Raw genomic sequence first — 24,578 nt, forward strand, 5'->3', positions numbered from 1 at the left:
TCTCCACCCCTCGTTTGAACGCTTGCCTGACCCTAAAAATCTTTTTAGATATTCCCCGGCTGAAAGTCTGAGCTCGTCCAGCACCGTTTGCTTGATTACCTGGTAATCTTTGTGCTCTGTTGGGCTTAGCCACGTGGACAAAAACGGGACTCTCTCCGCTACCAACGGGAAAACTAACCGTCCCCAAAACTCCCCCGGTACCTCGTACGCTTGTAGGGCACTTTCCACGGGCACAAACCACACCGGTGCTTCAGCCTCGGCTAGAAATTTGAGTAACACCCTTGTGAGGACTTTTGAGTAGCGTCTCAGTTCGCTACACGAATCCCGCCTGCCGAACTCGGGTCCACTCCACCGAGAGTTTCCGCCCATCATCTGCGACAGCCTCTCCATCTCCAACCCCAATTCCTGCAGTCTATGCTCAAGCGTGAGATTTCCGAAACGGTCATCTTTCTGGCTCTACCGCGCACTACCCTCTCCCGGGTTTTCCACGTCGCTCTCGTCCCCCGACTCACGACTCATGGCCTGCGCTCGCCTGTCCGGGTTTAAGTGGGCAAACCTCGTGTCCATAGGTCGCCTTGAAACTAAAAAAAAAAAAACAGGCAGCGGCACCCCTGAGATGTAAGAACACCAGAGGACTCACCACTTTTGAAGTTTCTGCTCGCTAATTGCTCGATGTCGCCGGGGTTGTCGCCGGACTGATGAATTGGTATGACCGTAGCTGGACCCCTGGCTTCCTCGAGTGGATGGCTGCCACACTGCCGCCTCTTCAGCTCGGTCGCTTGGCTCTTCGTTGGAACAGCCGATGTCTTGGCTTTTGGTCTTGCGTGTTCTCCGTAACACGATGATCTTCTTGTTGCGCAGAGCGCTCCTTGTCGTCCTCGTCTCAATCCTGTCGACTGCGCCAGTAAAACTCAACCTTCTACCCACTCCCTGTGTTCCCTTGAGCAGAGCTCTCCCAGCTGCGTAGCGGCTGTTGCTACAGACGGGAGTGGAAGGTTGGTTGCTTCTCGGTGTCCGTCTTGTGTTGTCGTGGCTGCTGCTGCTTGTTCGGCGATGGAAGCCAGTACATCTCAAACGTTACAACAACTCAACTTTATATACAGAAACTTATGTACATATTTACAAGACTTGACATCCTGCCGACTGCGCCAGTAAAACTCAACCTTCTACCCACTCCCTGTGTTCCCTTGAGCAGAGCTCTCCCAGCTGCGTAGCGGCTGTTGCTACAGACGGGAGTGGAAGGTTGGTTGCTTCTCGGTGTCCGTCTTGTGTTGTCGTGGCTGCTGCTGCTTGTTCGGCGATGGAAGCCAGTACATCTCAAACGTTACAACTCGACTTTATATACAGAAACTTATGTACAAATTTACAAGACTTGACCGTCGGAATCGTCGCATGTTGCCTCGGCAGAGCCGATAGTGCAGAGCACTCTTTGTTGCGACCAGACCCTCCTGCGAGGACTCGGAAGCCAGGTTTTAATACCTCGGTTGCCCCTCCCGATTCTCCTCCCGGCCAACCAAAGCAATTTAGTCTGTTTATTGGACAGACAATACACTTGTTGCCGTCCCCTCCTCTCGCTCTCTTCTTCCCGCACTCGACTGCTCGGTCGGAAAGAGAGAGACGAAAGGACCGGCCTGCCCCCAACGTTTCGTGAACTGTGCAAACGCACACAATGGTGGCGCCGTTCGGCTGTGGGCCTCCTGCATTATCGCGAGATGACTACGCTGTCCAGCATAACAGCCGTCCCGCGTGCTCTATTCCCGACGGATGGGTGGCTATGCACTGTCCTCCCGTCACCCGCCGGCAATCCGCATTCCGGGGACCATTTAACTGGTTGCTAGAAGCGGCGATTGACCGCGGTATTCTTGCCAGAAGGGGCGCGCTTACACCGAGATTATCGTCTCCCGAGAATAGGCTTTTTGGGAAGCGCGCCCTTTTGAGACCGAGAAGAGTCACTCCCATTGCCTGCGACGCCAGACCTTACACGAGCGATGGGCAGAAGAGAAGGATTCTCATCGGATCATGAGTGCTGAGCGAAAGCATTCAGCATCTTCCAGGTTCCTGCAACAAGCAAAGCGGTGACAACGACAAAAGTGTGATAAAGACTACTGCCCTGGTGCTTTCTCAGGCATTCATATGCAAAGAGAAGCATTTTTGTTTGTGCAGAGTTCTTCGAATATACAAAGCTTTGTTTTTTTGCCATTTTCTCGGCGTCAGTTTTTTGGCCACCTTTCATTCTTCTGACAAGTGCTTCTCAGCTTTGGTAAACTGGAATTTGATAATTTTTGTCTTGTTGAGAAGCTGGATGCTTAGTGAGTGCAAGAAAGTGCCATATGCAACTATAGGACGCCATAAATTTTTTGAAAAAAATAAAATACAAAAATTATCGTTCCTTAATTATGGAAGGATGAACTTCTAAACTACATAACATTTGTTGTAGGAAAGCTAGAGCCATGAAACTTTCTTTTTGCACTCTTTGCTAATTGTAGAATGCAATGACATTTAATTCAGCAAGATCAGTACAGCCAATTTACTGAAAAGTGACCAAAAGAACTTTTAAATAATGATTATTAGCAACAAAATAGTAAGAGGTACATAAAAACTGAGTTCATATTTGACATCTGCACATGTAAATACACCATTTCATAAGTTTTCATCACCCTAGCTTAAATAATAGGATGCCTGATGGCTAAGTGCCTCTTCACTCCTTAAATATGCTTTAAAAATTTTAAATATGATAAAATCAATGCGTCACTTTGCCCAGAATCATATATCTGAAAACTTCTGATAATTCAAACTTTTTGATAATTCAAACAACATTGAAAGGTCCCTTTGAGTTTGAGTTAACGAGAGTATACTATATTTGCCTCACTCGAACCTCACAAAAATAGGTTTGTTATATCCGAACATTTGTTATACAGTTAAACTTGCTTATAACGAACTTACATAACACGAATTCCTCGATATAATAAAGTTTTTTGATTCCCCGCCATTGATCCATAGATGCACATGTATTTGCGACCTCTATGTAACAAAGTGACAGCAGGAGAAAACCTTGCTATAACGAATTTTCTCCATGGACAATCTAGAAATCTTGCTCCGCATTTTGGCATTTTGGTACGAGCATGCATCTTCCGCGGCTGCCCCGCCGAAGCGCGAAGCGGTGGCTGTGGCGCTCACGACACACCAGGCGAGAGAGCGCGAGGCGGGCCTTCCCCCCACGAGCCGTCGTTGCCGCCGTTCTCACCGCCACGGGCGCATGGGCGGGTGTGGCCCCTCCCTTCACCCCAAACAAACAAAAAAACTGCTTTTGCACATTGGCAGTGCCACGCTTTAAGTTAGTGTCACATAGTGGGGCTGCGCTGCATATGGAGGGAGGCACTTTGCCAAATAGTTTTCTGCGATATCCGTAGCTGTGTCGCTCGCTCTTCGTTTTCGACACCGTGCACGCGTGCATAGTTTCACTGCGCATGCATGGTGTGAACCCCCGACAACATTCAGCTTTACTTTTGTTTATTATGATAGCAATTATATGGACAGTCTCGGCTAGTTTTTAGCCGTCGCCGCCACCATTGATCACATATGTATATGTATCTGTATACATGAAAGCTCAAGAAAGAAAAAAAAAAGTCGCCCACGCTCAGCGTTCAGCTTGTCAGAACGCGCCAATGTGCACTTATCTCCCACATGTACTTAAGCCCGCGAATGGGGGGTAGATGCTTGTACGCATGCCCTTACCCTTCGACAAGGAGAATCACGAGGCTTCGACTTTGACTGGAACGATTGCGTGTACGTAGTTGCTGGCGCACAAAGATCACTGCGCTCGTTGGACAGGCACCGTTTGCGAAAAGAGTGTGCTTTTCACACTCGACTAAGTAACAACTGGGGCACTTGTTAGTTCGTACTCAAACCTGTACCTGTGATTGCGCCTTGTTTTTTTGACAGCGCGTCAAGTGTCAAGCGGTAAACGTTGTTAGTTCGCTCTCGTCCTCACGCGTCATTTGTGCGTGAGCAGCGCGCTGAATGTTTCAGTCTGCTTGCCGTTCTCAGCATTCAATTCCAAGTTGTTGCTATCACATTCAATGCTTCGCCCTTGTGGTGAAACTGTGACTTTTTAAAAATTTTGGACAACCGTATAGTCACCACTGAGGGGAAGTCAGACTAGGCGCTGATGGAAACTTTCCGAGACCATGGTGACGACAGATCTTCGGAGCTCGAATCGTCAAGCCCTCAACAAGACGTGCACGTTGAATGCAATGCAATGAACGCGATAGCGAAAAATTGCAATCTTATAAGAAGTAAGGCTGGCAGCCAATATCGCGGAACTTCTGCAAAACGCTGATGTGAGCAAATAAGGCCACTCCAGGGAGAAGTGGTCTTTTCAAACAGTGCCTTTGCGTTGAAACCGCACTGATACTCGCCTAGACAGCAAGCGTGTCAGCGATTGCGACCACCCTTAAAATCAAAGTTCATTATTGCTACTCAAGCGATTCCTCCCCGTGTCGTTTCACGTTCATTCAAGACGGGTGGTTTACTTTCTGTTTGAGCATTCGACGGCAGTTCGAACACACAAGAGATGTTATCTTATGCACTTTCCAGGAGAAAGAGATGGGCCAACTCATTTGATCTCTGCTTCAGCAGCGCTCGTGCACGCTTTTACCTGCTCATGAAAGTTATCATTTGGACATGACAAATCGGGCATGTTATCAATTTAGACTTGTTAAGGAACATGGCGGCAACGGCAAAAGCCCGCCGAGAGTGACCATTTAATTGATAATAACGCAGATTTTTTTACTGTAAAATAAGTGTTTGGCTTAGCGCTGCCTTGAGCCCCTTTTTTGTTTAATTTCCCCGTTTACTTTTCGATTTTTCGTACCGAACCTGCACGTAACGAATTCCTGTTTATAACGAATCTTTCCGAAAATTTCTCAATTTCGTTATATCCAGGCTTAACTGTAAAAGTATATTCCAAACACTATATCTATTCCAGGACTATTCCTACATTTGCTTCATTAAAACCGATACTTCGTTACAATCTGGGTTCGTTATATCGAGGTTAAAGAGTATATGCGTCTTCCGCGAATAAATGAAGGTTTCCTGTGCCCGTTTGCACCCCACTCCACTCTGCGTTGTTTGCCTGTGCTTTCACATGATTGTAATGTACAAGTTTTCGTTTGTGCCCAAAGCCACACTGAACTCAAAAATTTGTCGCATAGCGGAGCAACCATATCAACATCAAGCCGCAATAACATTTTTTTAAAAACTATGTCGTGCAAGCAATATTACGAGTTCCCCACGCACAATTTACCGGTAAGTGAGGAACAGCAGCAGCTGAGTGATGCTTTTTATCACTCACTCTACCAGACTCCACGTAATTGCACATCAACCCACAAGAGTGTCACCTCTACCAATAATCGCCCTACGATGCCAATGAAGTGAAACCTGCTAAAAAAGGTTGAGCAGTGCACAATGAGTGAGCGTTCATTTATTCTAAGAACACACAACAGCTGACTTCATGCATGCTGGCATTGTCGCATCTCTTCAGCACCACACTGTTGGACTAGGAATCTCAAGCACAGAGCCCCGCTGGAACCAAGACGTATGAAGCCAGAGGAAATAACTTTGTAAGGGCATCGCCACACCCTTGGGTTCTTACAGCGGCCTCAGCCAGCTGAACTGCCTAGCACTGACCTTGTAAGGCTGGGATCTCCCTCTGCTCATCGCCCGCAGTTGTGCAACTTTGGTGTGGCATCTGCAGGCATGCTCATGCAATGTGTAATGACAAAATATTGGCGCCATGGCAATAAAGTCGAAATCAAACGATTCCATTTCCTTTTGATAGGCGCATAGCTTGTATTCACGTGCATGTACACTATTCCAGACTCTGCTCCCTCGCCTCACTGGTACGCTAGATGACAGTGACCGCATGGCGTGAGCAGACGATTGAGAAGGCGATGCGCAAACTGCCCCCTTTTTTTTTGTGCTTGAAGTCGACACAACTAGCCAGACGTCAACTTGATGTCGATGTCGCTAGGCGAGCCTCGAGAAAATTGATTTTAATATTCAAATAGATTATCTTATCAGCATTTGCTGAGTGTCACACTAAATCAGAGCCGTTGCTGTACACAAGAGATTAGTACGGAAGAGTAAACTCACCTCCTCCGAAAAAAGGTGAGAGTAACCCTTCAACCGCTCATTACATCCCTCTACGACTGTGATCATGCGTGGCACAATGGGTGGCATGTGAAATAACAGTGGTTAACCCAAGCCAAACATGTATCTAACATTATTAAGAAGCATGAACATGTAACCAATAATTGTGAAAGACTGCAGTGCTTCGTCGTGTTGAACCCACTTGCTAAGCACGGGGGCCGCACGTTTCAGCTTTTGCTGGTTAACCATTTCTACAGAGTGCTTGGGCTGTGATTTTTTTTTAAGCCCTAAAACCCAAATTCAGAAAAGGTTACGGGGAAAAAACATTCATTTTTTTTATCACGAGAGACTAAATTTGGAGCAGTATGAAAAAGAAGTGGGTACCAAGAAAAAAATATGTATAAACAAACTAAATTGTGCAGAGTGAATATGACCACTCCTATTTCAATAAAAGTAGTATTTTGAACCACTCAACTAAGCAAACAATGATAAAGTGCTCATTCGCATTTGCCATACCTGCCAAATCCTTCAACAGGCTTAAAAAATGGCAACGTGCATTTGCCAGGCTGGCGACCTTGAGATTTAGGAGATTCGTAAAACTGAGGAGTAGAGGTGGCAAAAAAACAAAAAGTGGCGCACTGTATTGTTTATGTACGGTTGTAGAAATATCGTACAGAGCTCCAAATGATTGCAAGTAACTTTTTTATTAGACCTCAGCCATCATATTAGTAGTCATAATTATGTGGCCCATAAACGCATGAGTAATTGAACAAACTGCGCTGTTTCCCGTGACAAGTGCTAACAGCCCCTTCCGAATCTTGAAACACTTTTCTGCAAGCCACGGGCGTAGAGCGGCAGAGGTGGCTTTCAGCACAGGTTAGAACAAGGTCAACAAATTTTCGAATCGCTACACTTCCCCCACCCCTTGTTTTTTCACGATGGTGTTAGGCTTAGGGCAGAACTTCTCGGCTCGCTTGCAAGGAGCGTTTGACTAGATAAAGTAGTGACCGCAGGCGCGTGTTGGCTTGGCTACAGCACCGGATATATATCGCATGTGCCGCTGCTATGGCAACTACGTGGTCACTGGCATGCCGGCTTTGGCAGCACGTCGAGTTCTTTTGTGGGCAGTAATAGCAGCATACGCTTCCACCTTTAGTTTCTAACATGTCTTAGACAAGTTCCCTGACTAGGAAGCTCATTTTCTCGGGAAGTGTTCCTGGCTACGGCATTGCCTTTTTGTCTAGAAGTTGCGTTGTCCCGCCGATAGATATCTGCTCCGGTCAGTGCACAAATGGGCGTGCGGCATTTTGCTTTATCTTAGCGATCATGTTTTGCAAGTGTCCTGGCCACGTTGTTACACCGTGGTGTGGGCCAAACCTTGGTTTAGGGTCTACGCGCCTGGATCCTTGGAGTGACTAAAGACGCAAACTACAGGTGCCCAACGTGGCTTCCTTTTCTCGCTGAAATTAGTGCAACTGAGAAAATGTTTCCGCTGGTCGGCATTTTGCACAATGTGTCCTGAATTCAGCAAATTTCCTGATTTTGGCGCAGATTCATTGATATGTGGGGTTTAACGTCTCAAAACCACCATATGAGTATGAGAGACGCCGTAGTGAATGGCTCCGGAAATTTCGACCACCTGGTGTTTTTACGTGTACGTGCATGTACGCATAAACGTACGCGCACTTAAATCTGGGCACACACGCCTATAGCATTTCCGCCTTAATCGAAAATGCAGCCGCCACAGCCGAGATTGGACTCCGCGACCTGCAGGTCAGCAGCCAAGTACGTTAGCCACTAGATCACCAGGGCAGGGCTGATTTTGCCGCAGCTCTACGCAAAAATGGGGAACTGTATCAATTTGGCGCACTTGACGACATAAGCAAAAAATGCGGTAATGCAAACAAAGAAAAAAAATTGCATAACCTCTCGCAATTAACGTACGCGTACACTGTTTGAAAACAGCTTCACTCATCTTCAGTGGTTGATGGTGCTATCTTCTGCTAGTTGTCCCCATGCACTCTGTATAAGTGATACGAGGCTTTCTCTTTTTCCGATTTTTCTTTAACCGTCGCAGTAGTATCTACTGTGATCTTGAGAGGCGCCCGGAAGCGTACGCTGTGTACACTTCGACGCACTTTGCAAATTGATCAATGACAGCATTGGTATTGCAGCAAGCTCCTACTGAAGCATCAACACAAACAGTCGGTAACATGATTAACGACAAAATATGGCCACTGCCCCACTCTACGCGTGAGTTGTGACTCAAAAAAAGGGTAGCCTATATCTTGCGTTCCTTGAAGCAAAATTACATGCAGATAACAAGCATGAAGAGTAAATGGCAGCTGAGGCAAGCATCAGGAGTGCTACCATGTTACGAGAATCATCACGCTCTTTTTTTCTGGGCGACAAGCTATTTTTTCTGATTTTCCAGAAACCTGTGACATACTTGTGACACGACGGCTACGGATGGCTCTTCGCAGTAGCCTGGCAACAAAAAATTCTGTCACTGTTGCTCGCCAATCGTGTGCCTGTGGTTGGTCCTGAAGTTTCGTATTTTCAGGAAGTGACGTTCCTTGGCGCGGACAGTTTCGTGACCTTCGCACACTGTCTGCTTGTCAGCAGCGATGTATCTACACTTGCACCGTTCGTGAAACACGATGAGGGTCTGCTCATATTTCCACCATTCTGTCATCAACTTCGCTGATATTGCTCGAGCCGACACGAGTATCCTTAGAAAGAAGGTGGCTTTTTCCTGGGATGAGGACCAAGTAGTAGTAGTACAAAACCTTATTATATACATAAACCAGGTAGGGTAAAACTCCGGTAAAACTCCAGTGCCCTGCAGGAAATATACAGGGTGAAGAATGGAGTCTGTCCGGCAGGGTCGTGCCCCTATTCCAGGGACCCACTGACACGAGCCATACAACATTCCTTTGCTTCTCTGATTTCCACACTCACATCACCACCTGCATTGGCTCATTTTGACCCAGCCGTTCGAATGGAGGTTTGCACCGACGCAAGTGGTTATGGAATTGGAGCTATACTCACTCAAAATACAGAACGGCACAAACTGTGTAATAGCGTACGCTAGCCACCTTCTCTTCCAGTTGGAAATGAATTATTCCATTACTGAGCGAGAATGCCTGGCTCTCGTCTGGGCTATCTCAAAATTTTGTCCCTACCTATATAGACACCCATTTGCAGGTCATCCATAGAGGCGAGATTTATAGGCACTGAAAATCATGTTTTAGGCCCCAAAAATGGGCAGACACAACACAGTTATAGCCCACCAAAATCGTAAATATAGGCACAATAAATTTTCACAAAACTTCAATATTTTTTTAAGAAAAGACGTACATTACCTGCATCTACAAAATGAAAGCAAAAAGCAATATTATAGTTTATCATGACACGAATGCACCAATAATTTAGCATAGCGATGCAATTGTCCTTTTTCCCACGTGGTTTGCATAACACTGTCTCTCCCTTTCTTGTCCAGCATGGTGAGTTACGTGTCAACCGTTGAGTAAACACGCTCCTGGCCATCTTTCTTTTTGGCACGGCTGATAAGGGCAGCACAGGAGCAAATAGCCGAGCCGCTAAAAGGCCAGGAGGGTCTTTTAGCCTCATAGTAACTGGGTCTAATCACGCAGGGTCCACTTCTTCCTGCCTGTGAACACCTTAAAGGACTCTTCATTAGGTCTGAACTTTTCGAACAGGCAAGAGATGGGCATACAATGGGCACTCACAATCTTGTCGATCAAGAACGTCGCATGTTTTTCATCTCGCAGGGGCATGCCCCAGCATGATGGACGTCGTGTACAACAAGAAATGTTACTGCGTACGTCAAAGTAGTACGTGGCACTATGAGAATTATTCGAGGCAACATGTGTGGTTTGTGCACTCTGTTGTTTGTATGGAATGAAAGTTGATAGAAATATTAAGGGGAGATGTGGGTCGACAAACGAGAGTTTTTGTCAAAATTACCGATTTTTTATTTTCGCCTGTTTAAATAAGATTAGTACCTCTACTGTTATGAAAAAAATAATACAGGTTAAGACTTAACTGCAAATGCTTTAAAATTTCATCTAAAAAGCACAAGGTGCCTGTTAAAAGGTCGAAAGTGTGCAGTCTTCGAGCACCTTGCCGGCGATAGCCATTGTTGATCGCATGAGCCAAAGAGTCGAGCCTCACTCTTCAAATAACAACAGTTTCTCTCACTGATGCAGTGCAAGAAATAATAAAAAGAATCACTCTTCTGCGAGTTTTTCGAGCGCCGAGACTGGCTTATCACATGGTACGAATCGGGGTCTGCCATTGGCCGCTGCGCGCCTCTATGTGCTGTCAAACCTGTTTGCGGGGTCCATGTCTTGTCGAGCAGCGCAGTTAAACAATGCTTTTCTCGTGTAATTATCTCCGTTAAAAATGAAAAAAAGCATTGCTAGCAAGTGAAAGCTGTTGTGCGGGGCGCTCTGTAGGAATAGGCTACGAGCAGCTGGTCTGATTTTCAGCAGTTGTTGGCTTTCAAAAGCCAATGCATCAAAGTCATTCACACCCGTCAGCCGGGAAGTTCATGATGCGGCAATGGATGACGTCAGCGCCAATCTTGAGAGATCGAAAGAGCTTGCAGTGAGAGAACTTAGCAGGGATGACATTGCCAATATGTACGACGGTATGTGGCACAAACATGGCTGCAAAATGGCATGACACTGGACATAGTTTGGATTTCGCAGTTCTGTGGAACTTCTTCCTAGCTTGAAGTTGGCACAAGGCTCTACCAGATGGAGCGGAAGTTTGGCAAGCGTTTCATGGCCCTGTCTGTGAGCAAAATGTCTGTGAGGAGTCGGCTCGAAAACGCCGAGAGGGATAAACTCATGGTGCTAGCGTATTTTAGTCACAGTGGACACTACTAGAAGAATCGTTCTTTTTGGTGTGCAAACTTCATCTGATTTAATAATATCTTTTATAAATAAAAACTCAATTTTAACTTTAAAACTCATTTTTCTCAAAACACAAATATTGCCATTTTTTTCAATGTGCCCCTTCTTTTTGGGCACTTCTAGTGCTCGAATCTGCATAAAATTTTGCCCAAATTTTTTCCAAAGTATGACAAATGCAATTATCTAGTTTAAATTTCAATATTTTATTGTATAATAAAAAATTGTATGTATACCTTTACTAGGGTAGGTGAAATATGGACTTTTTACGTCTATTATTTTTCACGTGTATTACACATTTTGTATGTGCTTCCTAATTAATTATTTGCACTCTACACTTTATTTGAAGCATTATGAACTAAGAATGATAAAAAATTACAGAATTTTAGGGATGAAAAGGGGGGCAAAAGGGTTAAGGTTTTCCCTTTTTTCATGTTGCAGAGCTAAAAGTGTGTAATTTGCAAGAAAACTAATTATATATTTGAAATCAGCATAAAACGTTTCATAAACAGCTCAAGTTTCATTGCTCTAGGGCGAATATTACAGAAAAAGTGTCTTCGAGTAGCACCTCCCCTTAAGACATGCAAACAGAATTGGTGCGTATTTTTGTATATCTTTTACTTCAAATCAAGCAAGATGCGAGACAAAGCTGCCTCCATTTTGTTTGCATTCCTATTTTCACCGTTTTCGCGTCGTGCTGCCACCATCCTTGACATCTCTTGGCGTGCTGCTCGTGCACCATGCCTTTAGGCAGTTCCAGCGGTGCGACACCGAGTACTGTGGTAACGATACATCGTCCATGCCAGCCTCTCCAAACGTGCATGCATAGATGGATCTATCCCACAGCAACAGGCACTATACTATTGAGAGCGTTGAAATGACACAACACCGCTTGCATGGACGATCTGGCTGGGGCGTGTCATGCGATTTAACATTGCATGCCCAGTGTTACATTGTTCAATGTTACATATGCGCAAGTTGCTCCAGTACCGAAAAAGCAAAGAAAAAATTTGGCTTGCAAAGTCTACACGGTTCAAGGGACAAAGGTTTCAAAGCTCACTTCCTCGCATCCTGCTTTCGCGGCTTGTAATAAACCAATTAAAAAAATTCTAGTGGTACAAGGTTTTTCTTTGAGCATCGGGCACGTAACAACTTTTAATGTCTAAGTGAAATTTCTAATGTGACCCAGTAAAGTGCCATTAGGGAAGTAAATGACAAAGAAACAAAATTTGGCAGATTCCACATACTTCGGGAATAAACATTCCGATAAGCATGCAGAGGAAAGGTGACTGTGCTGTAATTTTTTTATTGAGCGAAACATCACGATGTGTCGTCAGCATTGCTGTACTTAAATAGCGCCGGCGTTGTAGCTGGCACGGGCATTCCTTGTTGTAACGTTGTCACGGACAATTCGCCTGTCACATTTAGTTGTTGGCACAATGAAGCCACAGTTTGCGCTCGCCGTTTGTTAAACTGCTCTTATGTCAGACACGACAGTGAGCTAAGCAATAAAAGCGTGTAACTGATCGTGTTAATATAATGATATGCTCACAGCAACCAGCCTGTGGTGTTTGCCCAATCGCTTGCTACAGGTCTGCAACAGGCTGTGTGAACGCAAGCTGTTTGAAAAATTGGTCAGCTTGATTACAAGCGACTGAATCAAGTGCCGCGTACACCTCGCCTAAAAGATAAAGGATACTACCAAATCCCACTGCCCTTGCTTGCAGAATTGGATGCCGTTTTTTTTTTTTTTTATGTGGAAGCAAGTTGCTTTCCATAGTTCCAAGTTGATGCAAAAAAGGCGCTTCGTTGTCACATATCGCACTCAATGTAACAGACTTATTCAGCATCATCAACTCTTGGTATCACATGAGTCCACATCTCAACCAGCTCTTTGCACGCCAACGCTCGGTTCAGATGCTTTTTTTGTCGACGACCTGTACTTAATAGGGCTGTGCGAATAGCCAATTTTAGAACTGGATCAAATACAAATGAAATAGTATGAATGACAATGAATCAAATACAAATATGGATTGAATATTATTCAAATAGTAAGGGAGGAATTTTGAGAACAGTTGAATGCTTCAACCATAATTCATTTGGAATTATTAGCCAGAAAACTTTAACAAAAGAATTGCTACGATTAATTTTAACCGGAAAAAAAATGCCATGGTTAGGTTAACTGAGGAAGTGAGTGTTAAAATTTTTTAACTGTTTCCTGAAATACAGCGGTTCATTCAGAATTCAACGGGGTACTTTGTCGCTACCCTTTAAATAAAACTGAAGCATAAAAACCAACAATACATTTGCAGAATCAACGTCATGAATTTTCTGCATAGCAGATTGAGGATGACACTATCACTTGGTGACAATTAGGTTTAAAGTATAAGCACCTTGATCAGCACTAAACACATTAGTTCCTTAAAAGGTTGCTCTACGTATGCATCTATGCATCTTGGTATTGCACCATTCAAAACAAATCAGTGCTGTCTTGTTTTAATATGAGTTGCTCCTCTGCGGTTTCTCCGCCTGTGCTCAATATTTCAAAAAATACTCTGCATTTCAAATATGCTTTATTCCATTTGTGAAAACTGAATTGTATAAACACCATTCGACTCGTTATTCGAACAGACCCCTACCTTCACCTAAAGTTGCAGTCAGGAATGAAGCAACAAAATTAAGCTTTCTTTATCGTTTTTTAGGGTGCTGTCCTCACTGCTCAAAAATGTATGATCCACATGCAATAAAACCACTTGAATGCCAAAAAAGAAAAAGGGGTGGGGGGACTTAGCGCTGTCGAGCGCTAGGCTTCTTTCGGGTAATTTGCGATGCCGATGGCCGCCTCGTGTAGCACCTCTAGCGGCATTGGCGCACAGAAGGACTCTCTCCAGCAAAGGAACCGCTCGGCGCCGTGCACACCTCCCGAATCTAGCCACTCCAACAAAAGTGTCAAGCCTACCTCCTCGCGTCATGCTTTCGCACCTCATAGTGAACCAATTAAAAATTCTTGTAGTTCAAAGCTCTTGATTGAGTACACAACTTCTAGTGCCTAAATAAGATTTCTCATGTGATCTGATGCCAGCGCCCCTTAAGAAGTAAATTGCAAACGAAACAAAAGACACGTGGACATCAGATTTCTATTTTTCGACCAACACCATACTTTCCCCCGAGATACCCCACGGTTTCCTTCTCCATCTTCTTGCACAGAGGCACCTCCTGTTCCCCGCTCCCCCTCCCCTCCTCCCACCATGTGCGTGCGTACGTGTACGCGACTGGAGCACTGCCGCGCGGCCGTCAGAGCAAACAGTTGTAGAGAGCCCAAGCAGAAACAAGTGCTCTCCCAGTGCCCACTAGCACATAGTTTATCGAAATCGGAAACTGCTGTGTAGTCAATTGTACCAACAGGTACACGCCGTGCCCTGCGGGAACGACATTTCACAGTTTCAATACTCTTCCATGCTTTTTGCGTAGCGAAATGAGTAGCGGACGCCTGTGCGACGTAAACAGTGTTTTCAGGTCCCGCTCCCTCTGCCGTCTTGCGTTCTGCTAGTGCATGCTCAAAATGGTCTGAGACACCACCCCTGCAGGTGCAATGATCTTACGTAATATTCCAGCTGCCATAAAGATGATGAGAAAAGAAACGTATGCAAAATATTTTAATTGAGCTTGATACTGATGAAATCTTTTAATAAACCTCAATAATTCCTTTTGCAGCTTTAAAAAATGCAATGCAAAGTCAATTAGTTCTTTGTTGAGTTGATAAGACCATCAGTTAACAGAGAACTGTATTAAGCCCAGCAGCGCTATTCACAAGAAAGACTAAATTCACAAGAACGACTAATATTGTTGATGAATAACCTTAGAATTCTATTCGTTTCGTCTCGCATAGTAAATCACATACAGCATCGCAAACACTTTTGTGACTAATACCCAGTGATGAAGCCCCCTAAAAAAAGAACCACCAGAAGTGATAAATTGAATCTTATCCTTCGGAGTCATTCATCCAGAAGTCTATTTTTTTATTGGTAAACAACCTGCATGTTAGGAAAAAATTATTCAGAGCAGAACTATATTGTAAAGACGAAGCTTTCCGAATGTTTTAGCAATGAATGTGCATGTTGGTGTTTGTTTCGAAAAGCCAATGAGAGAGGGATGTTTTGGGTCATTATCATCATCAGTCTGACTACGTCCACTGCAGGGCAAAGGCTTCTCCCATGTTCTGCCAGTTAACTTGGTCCTGTGCTTGCTGCTGCCAATTTATACCCGCAAACTTCTTAATCTCATCTGCCCACCTAACCTTCTGTCTCCCCCTAACCCGATTGCCTTCTCTGGGAATCCAGTTGGTTACCCTTACTGACCAGCGGTTATCCTGTCTACGCGCTTCATGCCAGGCCCATGTTTCGGGTAGTCCGTGACAAACGGGAACCAAAGTGACTGTGGCCCAAGTGATAGCTAAAGACGAAACAGGGCTGCGGCATCCTCTCTGGCCGAAATCGTAGTGCGTTCTTTTTCTCGTCCGTGCTTCAAGCTCTTAGCTATGAGCTGCGCGAGCGGCAAGGTAAACACTATGTTGAGTGATGATAATGCCGCAACAATTTCAAGCAAAGCACTTTGCAAGGCTCAGTGGCTCAAAATTTTCGTGGCATGGAGCCACAACAAATCAGCACGGTGCATGGCTACTCACCATGATATTTAAGGCAAGTGGCTGTGGAGCCATCAATATTTATAAATGCTCCGAGTATTTTGCAATTATGCGGGTAGTAGGCACGCACCAACAATATTCTCAGTGTGAAAGAATGACAGCTTAGCGCAACAGTTATGAAGCACGCACAACTGACGCACGCATTTAGCCGTCAGTACTGACAACAGGCAGCAAGGTGCTCACTAATGTAGAAAACGTGGCCATTCTCAGGCGGAAGAATGCGGAAGAATGTCCCGTTATAATATTTTGAAATCCTGCTGGAAGCACGAACTAATTCGTCGGCCACGGGTGCTTCCTCCGTCACAGCTTTCAAATCAATGAGGCACTGCTATCTGGTAAGATTCTCAATGTTGCACGCCCGCTGCACCACAAGTGGTCCTGTGCGCGCCTTTCAAGGCGCCCCCTATAGATCCCAAACGAAGTGGATACACGCACTCGGGTCTTAAAGGAGATGCTTCGATGCTTTATAAATACTGGATTGGTACACCGGCTGTAAAAGCCGCCCACCACGTCCTCAGCCATAGACGCCACTCTCCTCTCCTTCCCGTCTCGTCTTCTCACCTTTATTTTCGTCTCCCCTATTTAACTGTTTGATGGAACGGGCTCCTATTTAGGGCTGCAGAAGTAGCGTATTTTTCTCTCCTCTTCTCCCGCCTTTAACCGTTCGTGCTATCTTAGAGTGGGGGTGTTAGGTGGCTGTCATGTCCCATTTTACTGCAGCTAGCGGTTGCTTTCCAGAAGTTTGCTGAACTAGGGATCTAGGTTTCACCCTGTAATGTTCTGAAAGGTCAATTTTGCCCTATAACATGAATAACTGTCTCAAACTGTACTCCAAAGTAAAGTTAAATATTGTTTGTATGAAGGTTAAATAGTGTTCGTATATTCACTGATCTTGAAAATACGCATTTAAAACATTTGTAGAAATTGAGGCACAAACATCAAAAATAGGCATTTGTAGTGTCACGGGGTCATGATGCGTACGAAGGGAGCAGACTTAATGTTTCGATTAAATTGCTTATTCGACTGAAGTTGTGGCCACGCAAAAGAAAAAACAGCTTATAGCAATACACTGGAACTGATAACAGCAAACAGAGCGTCAGCCGTCGATCAACTGAAGAGCTGTGAAGAGCCTTGACATTTATACACGTGTCGTCGAATATTCTAACGTTATCGCTAGTGGCCACGTAGGTTCCAGAATAATCTGTAATGTTCGCAAAGTGGGCGTAATCTTAATGAAATGACCTACTACAGTCCTGAAGCTTCTCTAACAATGGAGGCGGGGCTTGCACTGAGAATTACGTACAGTGCAACGGTGCGACAACAAAACTCGAGAAAGGAATGTGGCAATAGGCACTATAAAAACTCTTTAAACACTCTCCTTAGCCCCTAATTCATGCTCATGTATCAAAAAGGCATGATAGGAACCAAGAAGGCATTTTGTTAAGAACAAAATAGGCATGAACAATGCCGAGATTCATTACTGCTCTACATCAATGATTGTCTTCAATAATGAAATAGAGATCCTTCACTCAGCCTGTTCCTTGCAACAAGACAACGTTTTGTACTGCCACAACTTACACCCCGATGGCGCGGAACTTTTGCTTGTCGTCCCACATTATTTCCACATAATTAAAAGACAGGGGACATACGGTCCACAAGTAGAAAGCAAAACAAAAAACTGCTCTCGGCAGCATGCCGAGAGCAGTTTTCTGCATGCGAGGTGGTGTGGGGGACAAACTGAGGAGGTTCGGCATAATAAAAACCAAAAACATCACCAAGCAAGGAGGCGCCGCTAGTCGGTTCACGGGACTGCAGCGTATGAGCGTAGGAAGTGCGTTCATCACAAGGGAGAAAAATAGAAATTTTGATGACTGAGGCTCCGGGTGCATTTTTTATGGGAGTGCGTTCATTACACGAGAAAATATGGTATGTGATAAGATTATCCTGCACATTCATTTGCGAAACTTGGTCATGCATGCTGCAGTTTCTTGTAATGCTCGAAGCAAGTATCCTGCACCCATTCAAAAACGCAATGAAAGAATAAACTTTCATCCGGCTGTTCATAGTACAAAGGTACAACAAAACACGCATGCATTAATGAAAAAACGCTGACATGAAATTTGTCCTCTGCCCCAGAAGCTTTCATTGAACAGAAATCTTTTCAGTAAAAAAAATTGCGTTTTTCGCAGTGACTGCAAAAGCAGCGCCTTGTGTTTTCTCTGGGATTCTAGTGCACAAGTGCTTGAAGTGAACAAATCAGCAGGCTGGCACGTAAGAAAGGACATGCATCCTTTCTTACATAAACATTCTCAAGTTTCCCAAGCAGCTATTTTCAAAAACACGCGCTCCCTTAGTCTGTAATATTTAGACCACCACTGCACTGTTTACGACTATATGAACATTCGATAACTTCTGAATTGGGTAATGTAGGGAAAACTAGATGTTATGTAATTGATGTGATTCCTTCCAGTGCTTTTAAGTACATCAGATGCTAGCTCCCTGCAACATAGGCATGCAAATTGCACAGTTTTGGCAAGAGCTATGATTTCTAGACAATCTGCTCACAATCTCATGGCATCAAAAGAACTAGTGACCACCGACCTGACGATAGTTTGGCTGGCAGTTGTTCGCCTTCCACTCAGTCCACATCTGCTTGGAGTGGTTTGTCGTGAGCGACTCTTCCTGGAAGCCCATCTCCACAGCAAACTGGGTGGCTGCATTGGCACAGTTTCGGAGACAGTGTAGTCACAAAGCGTGCTTCTCTGGCAATACACTACAGGCAGCAAGAAGATCTTTCATGTTTCAAGAGTACAAGGCAGGAAATGAATTAAAAATTTTAAGATAATAGCAAAAAACATGAACTTACTAAGTAGAAGACAAAACACCTCACCGTCTGCAAATGCAGAATTCAAAAAGGAAGAAAAAAATTTTAGAAACACAAGATGCACAAAGCTGAATCTTTTTCAATTTCCTATCTCACATGTACGTAGTATAATTTTTTTAGTTATGGGTGCCAATATCATGACATGATCATTAGACAACCTCTAGAGGAGTGCTCCAGATAAACTCAACTACTTGGGGTTCTTTAGCTTGCACTGACATTGCACAGAACATGAGCTTTCATCCTCCATCGAAGTACGACCGCCACTACCAGGAGCAAAACAGCAGTGGTTTTTCATGTTCATGTAAGCATGTTTTTAGTGACCAAGTCGTCAGATGGCAAGAACACAAGAGCAACTAATTGAGCATTAATAGTCGTGTCCGTCGCAAACAGCTTGGACTAGACAAATGACAGCTCATCAGTGAACATAGAATTTGTCTCCACCACTAGTCTATACACATCTTAATAAACTCATTTCAATTTTTTTTGAAAGCAGATTGCAACAATCCTTAGCTGAATGAAGGACAGCCATACCTTTTTCACCAACGAGGAATGTATGGGTAGAACGCTCCATGACTGCTCGTGCAACAGAGATGGCATGCTTCACCCGGCGCAAGTCGCCCACAGCCCCCATCGAGTAGCTAGGGCTGCAAAATGCAAGCCAGGACATGAAGGACAGCATCTGGGAGCAGGCACAGCAAGCAAGAATTGGCACATTAGGACGGCTCAAAGCTCTTTCTTCAACAGAAGGCATGCTATTCCTTCAACAGGGTTTAAGAATATAATTGCATGCATCACCCCGAACTAGTCGCTCATTACTAACGTGAAAACTACTTTACTGAGTGCAGGAACTACACTCAAACCTTATTAAAACAAAGTTGCATCTCACAGCAAAATAAGTTCTTTATACCCAGAAATTTGTTACAAAGGTTTATTTTTCACACTATCTATTGCAGGACTATTTTTCATTTAAATTGTTGTGACCGATATTTCGTTATATCAAGGTTTTAATGTATGGCTTCAGCTATAAGTGACTACTGCCCAATTTTCATGTTTTTCTTTACCTACAAAACTAGTCGTAAAAACGTAATTATGAAGCAGTACATTTCAGACGACACTTTACCTTTATTTAAACATCATATTAGAGGTCAAGATTCGTATCATATACAAAACTAAATATGTACAGTGTCAATATTTATGAAAGGGAACACGGGAGCGCATGGCCTGCAAGCTCTGGTGGCTGCTAGCAGGGTGTTCAAGCGAGAGCGATAGCAATTACTGTCTTTTCTCCCGTCACCTCGCGGCGAGCAAAAGAACCATTCATTGCTGATATGGAACCAGCAGCAAGATTCCAATCTTCAAGGCGATTACCAGCTTTTGCCTAATCACCTTTATGAGGAAGGGGGCTGCAATCTTGCCAGCAGTTCCATACCAGCACTGACATCTTGTTTAGCTCACCGCGAGATGACGCGAGAAGAGACTGTGGTTGCTATCGCTCCAGCTTGAACGCCCTGCCAGCAGCCGCCGGAGTACGCAGGCCACGTACTCCCGTGTTCTCTTAAAAAAAAATTGACACTGTACAGGTTGCATATTTGAAGTTTATTGAAATATTTTTCCAAATTTATGCCACACACTTTTCTTTCAGATATATCAGGTCCATTCGACTCACCCTACACTTCCTCAGCTGCTTTATAATAGTGCTGTCTGGGTGCCATCGCTGTGCAGGTGACGTTTCAGCAAGTGCAGCAGCAACGAGACGCGGAAATGAATACAAGAGTGCAGATGTTGTGCAAGCCCTATGCTACCGGTCGACTGTCTCACGGGGTGTAGAGGCTGTGGTTCTGAAAAAACAGCGCTGCAGACATTGCTTGGAATGTGCAATTGCCAGAGAACATCCACTGTCGTACTTGGATGCCACTAAGACAGACAGGAATGCAATCGACTATGTCGTCTCCTGCTGCTGCAGCCATCTTGTGCTGCACATACTCGGCACTTCTTCACGTGCAAGTGCAGGGCCTTGCATGACAGCTGCACTTTTTCTAAACAAATACTGCGGTGCTGCTGCCGCCATGTTCCACTAGTGAAACTACTGCCGAAGTGCAGCGCCTCTATGAGCAGGTTCATAAAGTGCAGGTGAAACAAATTGACCTGTTAAACTATGAAAAACAAGCAAACCTTGGCTCATACAAACTCCTGAAAAACCTTTTAATAAAAACAATTAAACATTGCACACCTTCTTGCATATAAAGATGTATTCAAATCTGAAAAATGTTTAAACTCTCCGAAATAAACTTGACGGTGATCTTTAAATTGGCTAAGATAGCATATTGTCACGTGCTACAAAAGGTCTTCAACTAGGAAGAATTGAGCCTGTGGGGAGAAGCACCAAACACTGGCAAGATGGCTGCTTCAATAATAAACAACTAGCCAGAGCACGCGCTCGCCGTAACTAGCGGCCAAGTGGCATTATTCCCCCTCTGAGAAAAAAAAAGGCATCACTCCGATGCTCGGAAAGTACAAAGGCAAAGTTGGGGGGAACCAACACAAAATACGTGCATACACAAAAACAGCGATATGGTTTATGCGCAGTCGCACTACCGCGTGAAGTACGGCTTCAGGCGCACCACGTGGACAATCTCTGAAGAGTTCCTTCACCGCCGTGGCGAGAAGGCGTTGTCAGGGGCTACCTCGTCGTTCACATCGCTCACGCGTCGCAAGACTTTGTATGATCCGAAGTAGCGACTGAGCAGTTTTTCTGACAATCCCTGGCATCGGACTGGAGTCTACACCCAAACTTGATCGCCTGGATGGTATTCAACTTGTCGATGACGAGCGTTGTAGCGGCATGCGTCTGTACTCTGCTGGTGCGTAATGTGTAGGCGTGCTAACTGGCGTGCTTCTTTGGCGTACTGGGTAAGCTGCACGCACAGCATCAGGAGTGATCGAAGCATCGCAATTGTGTGGAAGCATCGCATTCGGCATGGTCTGGACCTCACGTCCATACCAAAAAGACGGAAAAGCGTGAATCGCGTAGTTTCCTGGACGGCAGTATTGTACGCGAATGTGACGTATGGTAGCACCTGGTCCCAGGTCTTATGCTGGACATCTACGTACATAGATAACATGTCAGCGATGGTCTTGAGTCGCTCTGTCAAGCCGTTGCTCTGCGGATGATATGCCGTGGTCTTGCGATGGCTCGTGTAGCTGAGCTTGAATACATCATGAATGAGCTGGGCCGTGAATGCTGTTCCTCTGTCTGTGATTACGCAGGACAGGGTGCCATGTCGAAGATCGATATGGTCCATAAAGAATTGGGGGACGTCGGAAGCAGTAGCGCGTTGTAGTGCCTTTGTTTCGGCGTACTTGGTCAAATAGTCGGTGGCTACTACGATCCACTTGTTGCCGGCAGATGATAGCGGAAAGGGCCCCAGTAAATCCATTCCTATTTGATCAAATGGCGCTCTGGGTGGTTCTATTGGTTGAAGAAGCCCCGCAGGCTCTAGTGGCGGGGATTTGCGGCATTGACATTCCCAGTAGCTTTTCACGTATCGCTTAGCTGATGCAGAAAGCTTAGGCCGGTAGTATGCTTGTCGAACTCGAGCGAGAGTTCGAGAGGAACCTAAGTGACCAGATGTGGGCTCATCGTGGCAGGCAAGAAGAATGTCATCACGCATGTCAGTTGGCACAACTAGAAGATAGGTTCTCTCTTTGCCGTTGGAGTTTTTTTTATACAGGACCCCATCTCGCAGACAGAACGACGACAGACTTCGAGAAATACATCGAGGTATAGACGAGTTGCGTCCTTCAAGGTTTTCGATAACTGCTCGAATTTCATCGTCCGCACGCTGTCGCGTAATCAGATCTGTTGTAGTAAGGACCCCAAGGAAACCATCGTCATCCTCGGTGTCGTGGCCACAAACTTCGACCGGTGCACGGGATAATGAATCAGCATCTTCGTGCTTGCGGCCCAATTTGTAAGCGATCGTGAAATCGTATTCCTGCAGACGAAGACTTCATCATGCCAGTCGCCCACACGGGTCCCTTAGGTTGGCTAACCAGCACAACAAATGATGGTCGGTCACTACCTTGAAGTGGCGTCCATATAGGTAAGGCCTAAATTTCATCGTGGCCCATACAACAGCGAGGCACTCTTTCTCTGACGTGGAGTAGTTCACCTCGACGTGGGAAAGAGTGCGGCTAGCGTACGCTATGACTCGCTCTGTGCCCTCTTATTGTTGTACGAGGGCAGCACCAAGACCCCTCGTTGCTGGCGTCAGTATGAATTTCAGTATCAGCGTCTTGGTCAAAGTGAGCGAGGACTGGTTGTGTCTGCAAACGCTCCCGTAGTTCAGAGAAAGCTGCGTCCTGTTCTTCCTCCCAGACGAATGGAACATCTTCACGAGTGAGTCGAGTGTGCGGTTCAGTCGCGCCTACAAATGCCGAATGAATGCGTCATGATGTTCGTCGAGGACATGACGAGCCTCTTTCGTCGAGCTGACCCTGGTATGGCAGAAGAAAAGAAGGTCCGTCATTTAATGCGAGGAGTGAAGGAGCAGCTTTTCGCTGGCCTCATTCGCTGTCCCCCAAAGACCGTGGCGGAATTTTTGACAAGTGGCAATATTATAAATGAATCTTCTCTGATATCAAAGGTCAACAGCCAGAAGTCCTGGTGAAAATGTTAAACGAGGTTCTGGTTCTGGGTTGTGATAATAAATTGGAAACACCCCTAAGGCTTGACAACCATAAAATTGTCAGACATGCAGTTGGGAATCATTTCAACATCGCTTTCTTAAAGCATGCTTTGCCAGATAATAAGCCAGAAGGTATGTGGCAGATAATCAATTGCCCAGCTGAGAGCTTCACTTCGCACGATAGAAGTGAAAGTGACATTTCTCGCACATTCATAGGTAAAAAAAACAGTAAAGCTTGATATAAATAACTCGCAGACTAAGCCTACGAAATATGTTATCAAACATTTTGCACCTATCTTTGCTTACCTATTAAATCTAACCATTCAAAGGTGAATTTACTACTGTAATGAAAAAAAATTGAAGGTGTTTGTTATTTACAAAGGTGGCAATAAGAATGACATTAAAAATTATAGACTGATATTTGTGATTGTTCAAAAGACTTGGAAAAAAACTTTTTTTTTCTGCTCAATGCCTTCTTCAGCAAAACAAAATTTACTTTCTGATGTGCAGTTTGGTTTTAGAAAAGGTTGTTCTACCAAAACAGCTTTATTAACTCTAAAATAGTGTGCTACCAAAAAAGAGTGTGTGCTACAAAACTTTGAAAATAATTTTATAACTTTAAGTCTCCTCCTTGATTATAGTAAGGCTTTGGATTTATTGAATGATAGTGATCTTCTACTAAAGCAATCATATTTAGGAATTCATGGTAAGCAGCTCAGACTATCGTTCATTTTACCTTTTTATAAAATGTGGCTGTGTCCTCTTTTTTTTCAATGTATACATTAACGATACTGCCAGCATTAATGCAACCTCAAAATTTATTATCTATGCGGGTGAGAGCACTATCCTGCTGTTTGGCCCTGATCAAAAGGTCTAGCATCAAAATGTATTCAGGTCCTTTGAACAGTAGTATCATGGTCACATTCTAACTGCTTAAAAGTTAACCCAACTAAAACCAAAGTAATTTTTTTAGAACAGAATATTTACTGCAACGAACACAGGATTGAAAGAGTTGATGTAAAATTCTTGGTCTTACTGTTAGCTCAAATTATGGGACACTCACATCGAAATTTTCAGCAAAAAGTTGTGAGGCCAGCGCAGGACATGCAGCACAGTCAGAGCAAAAGCTGGAACAGCATCCTTTCCAGAGCCCGTTCTAGACTATCTTGGGATAAATAATACAAGGTGCCCACTAAGCCATAAACCAGCACAAC

The 24,578-nt window shown here is 44.6% G+C and overlaps 1 protein-coding gene across 3 annotated transcripts in view; it reads right to left on the reverse strand.

Annotated features, from left to right (window-relative positions):
• The window catches only part of LOC119169088 (N(4)-(Beta-N-acetylglucosaminyl)-L-asparaginase), a 58,289-nt gene that overhangs the window by 24,924 nt on the left and 8,787 nt on the right, over positions 1–24,578 (reverse strand). For all 3 annotated transcript variants that reach the window (XM_075886456.1, XM_075886455.1, XM_037420174.2), the window contains 2 exons: positions 19,208–19,320; positions 18,394–18,506 (listed from right to left, as the gene is read on the reverse strand). In XM_075886456.1, coding sequence (XP_075742571.1) covers positions 18,394–18,506; positions 19,208–19,320 — 226 coding nt within the window. The remainder of the gene's footprint in view (positions 1–18,393; positions 18,507–19,207; positions 19,321–24,578) is intronic.

Source organism: Rhipicephalus microplus, chromosome 2 (assembly GCF_043290135.1).
Source record: "Rhipicephalus microplus isolate Deutch F79 chromosome 2, USDA_Rmic, whole genome shotgun sequence".
NCBI classification, from domain to species: Eukaryota; Metazoa; Arthropoda; class Arachnida; order Ixodida; family Ixodidae; genus Rhipicephalus; species Rhipicephalus microplus.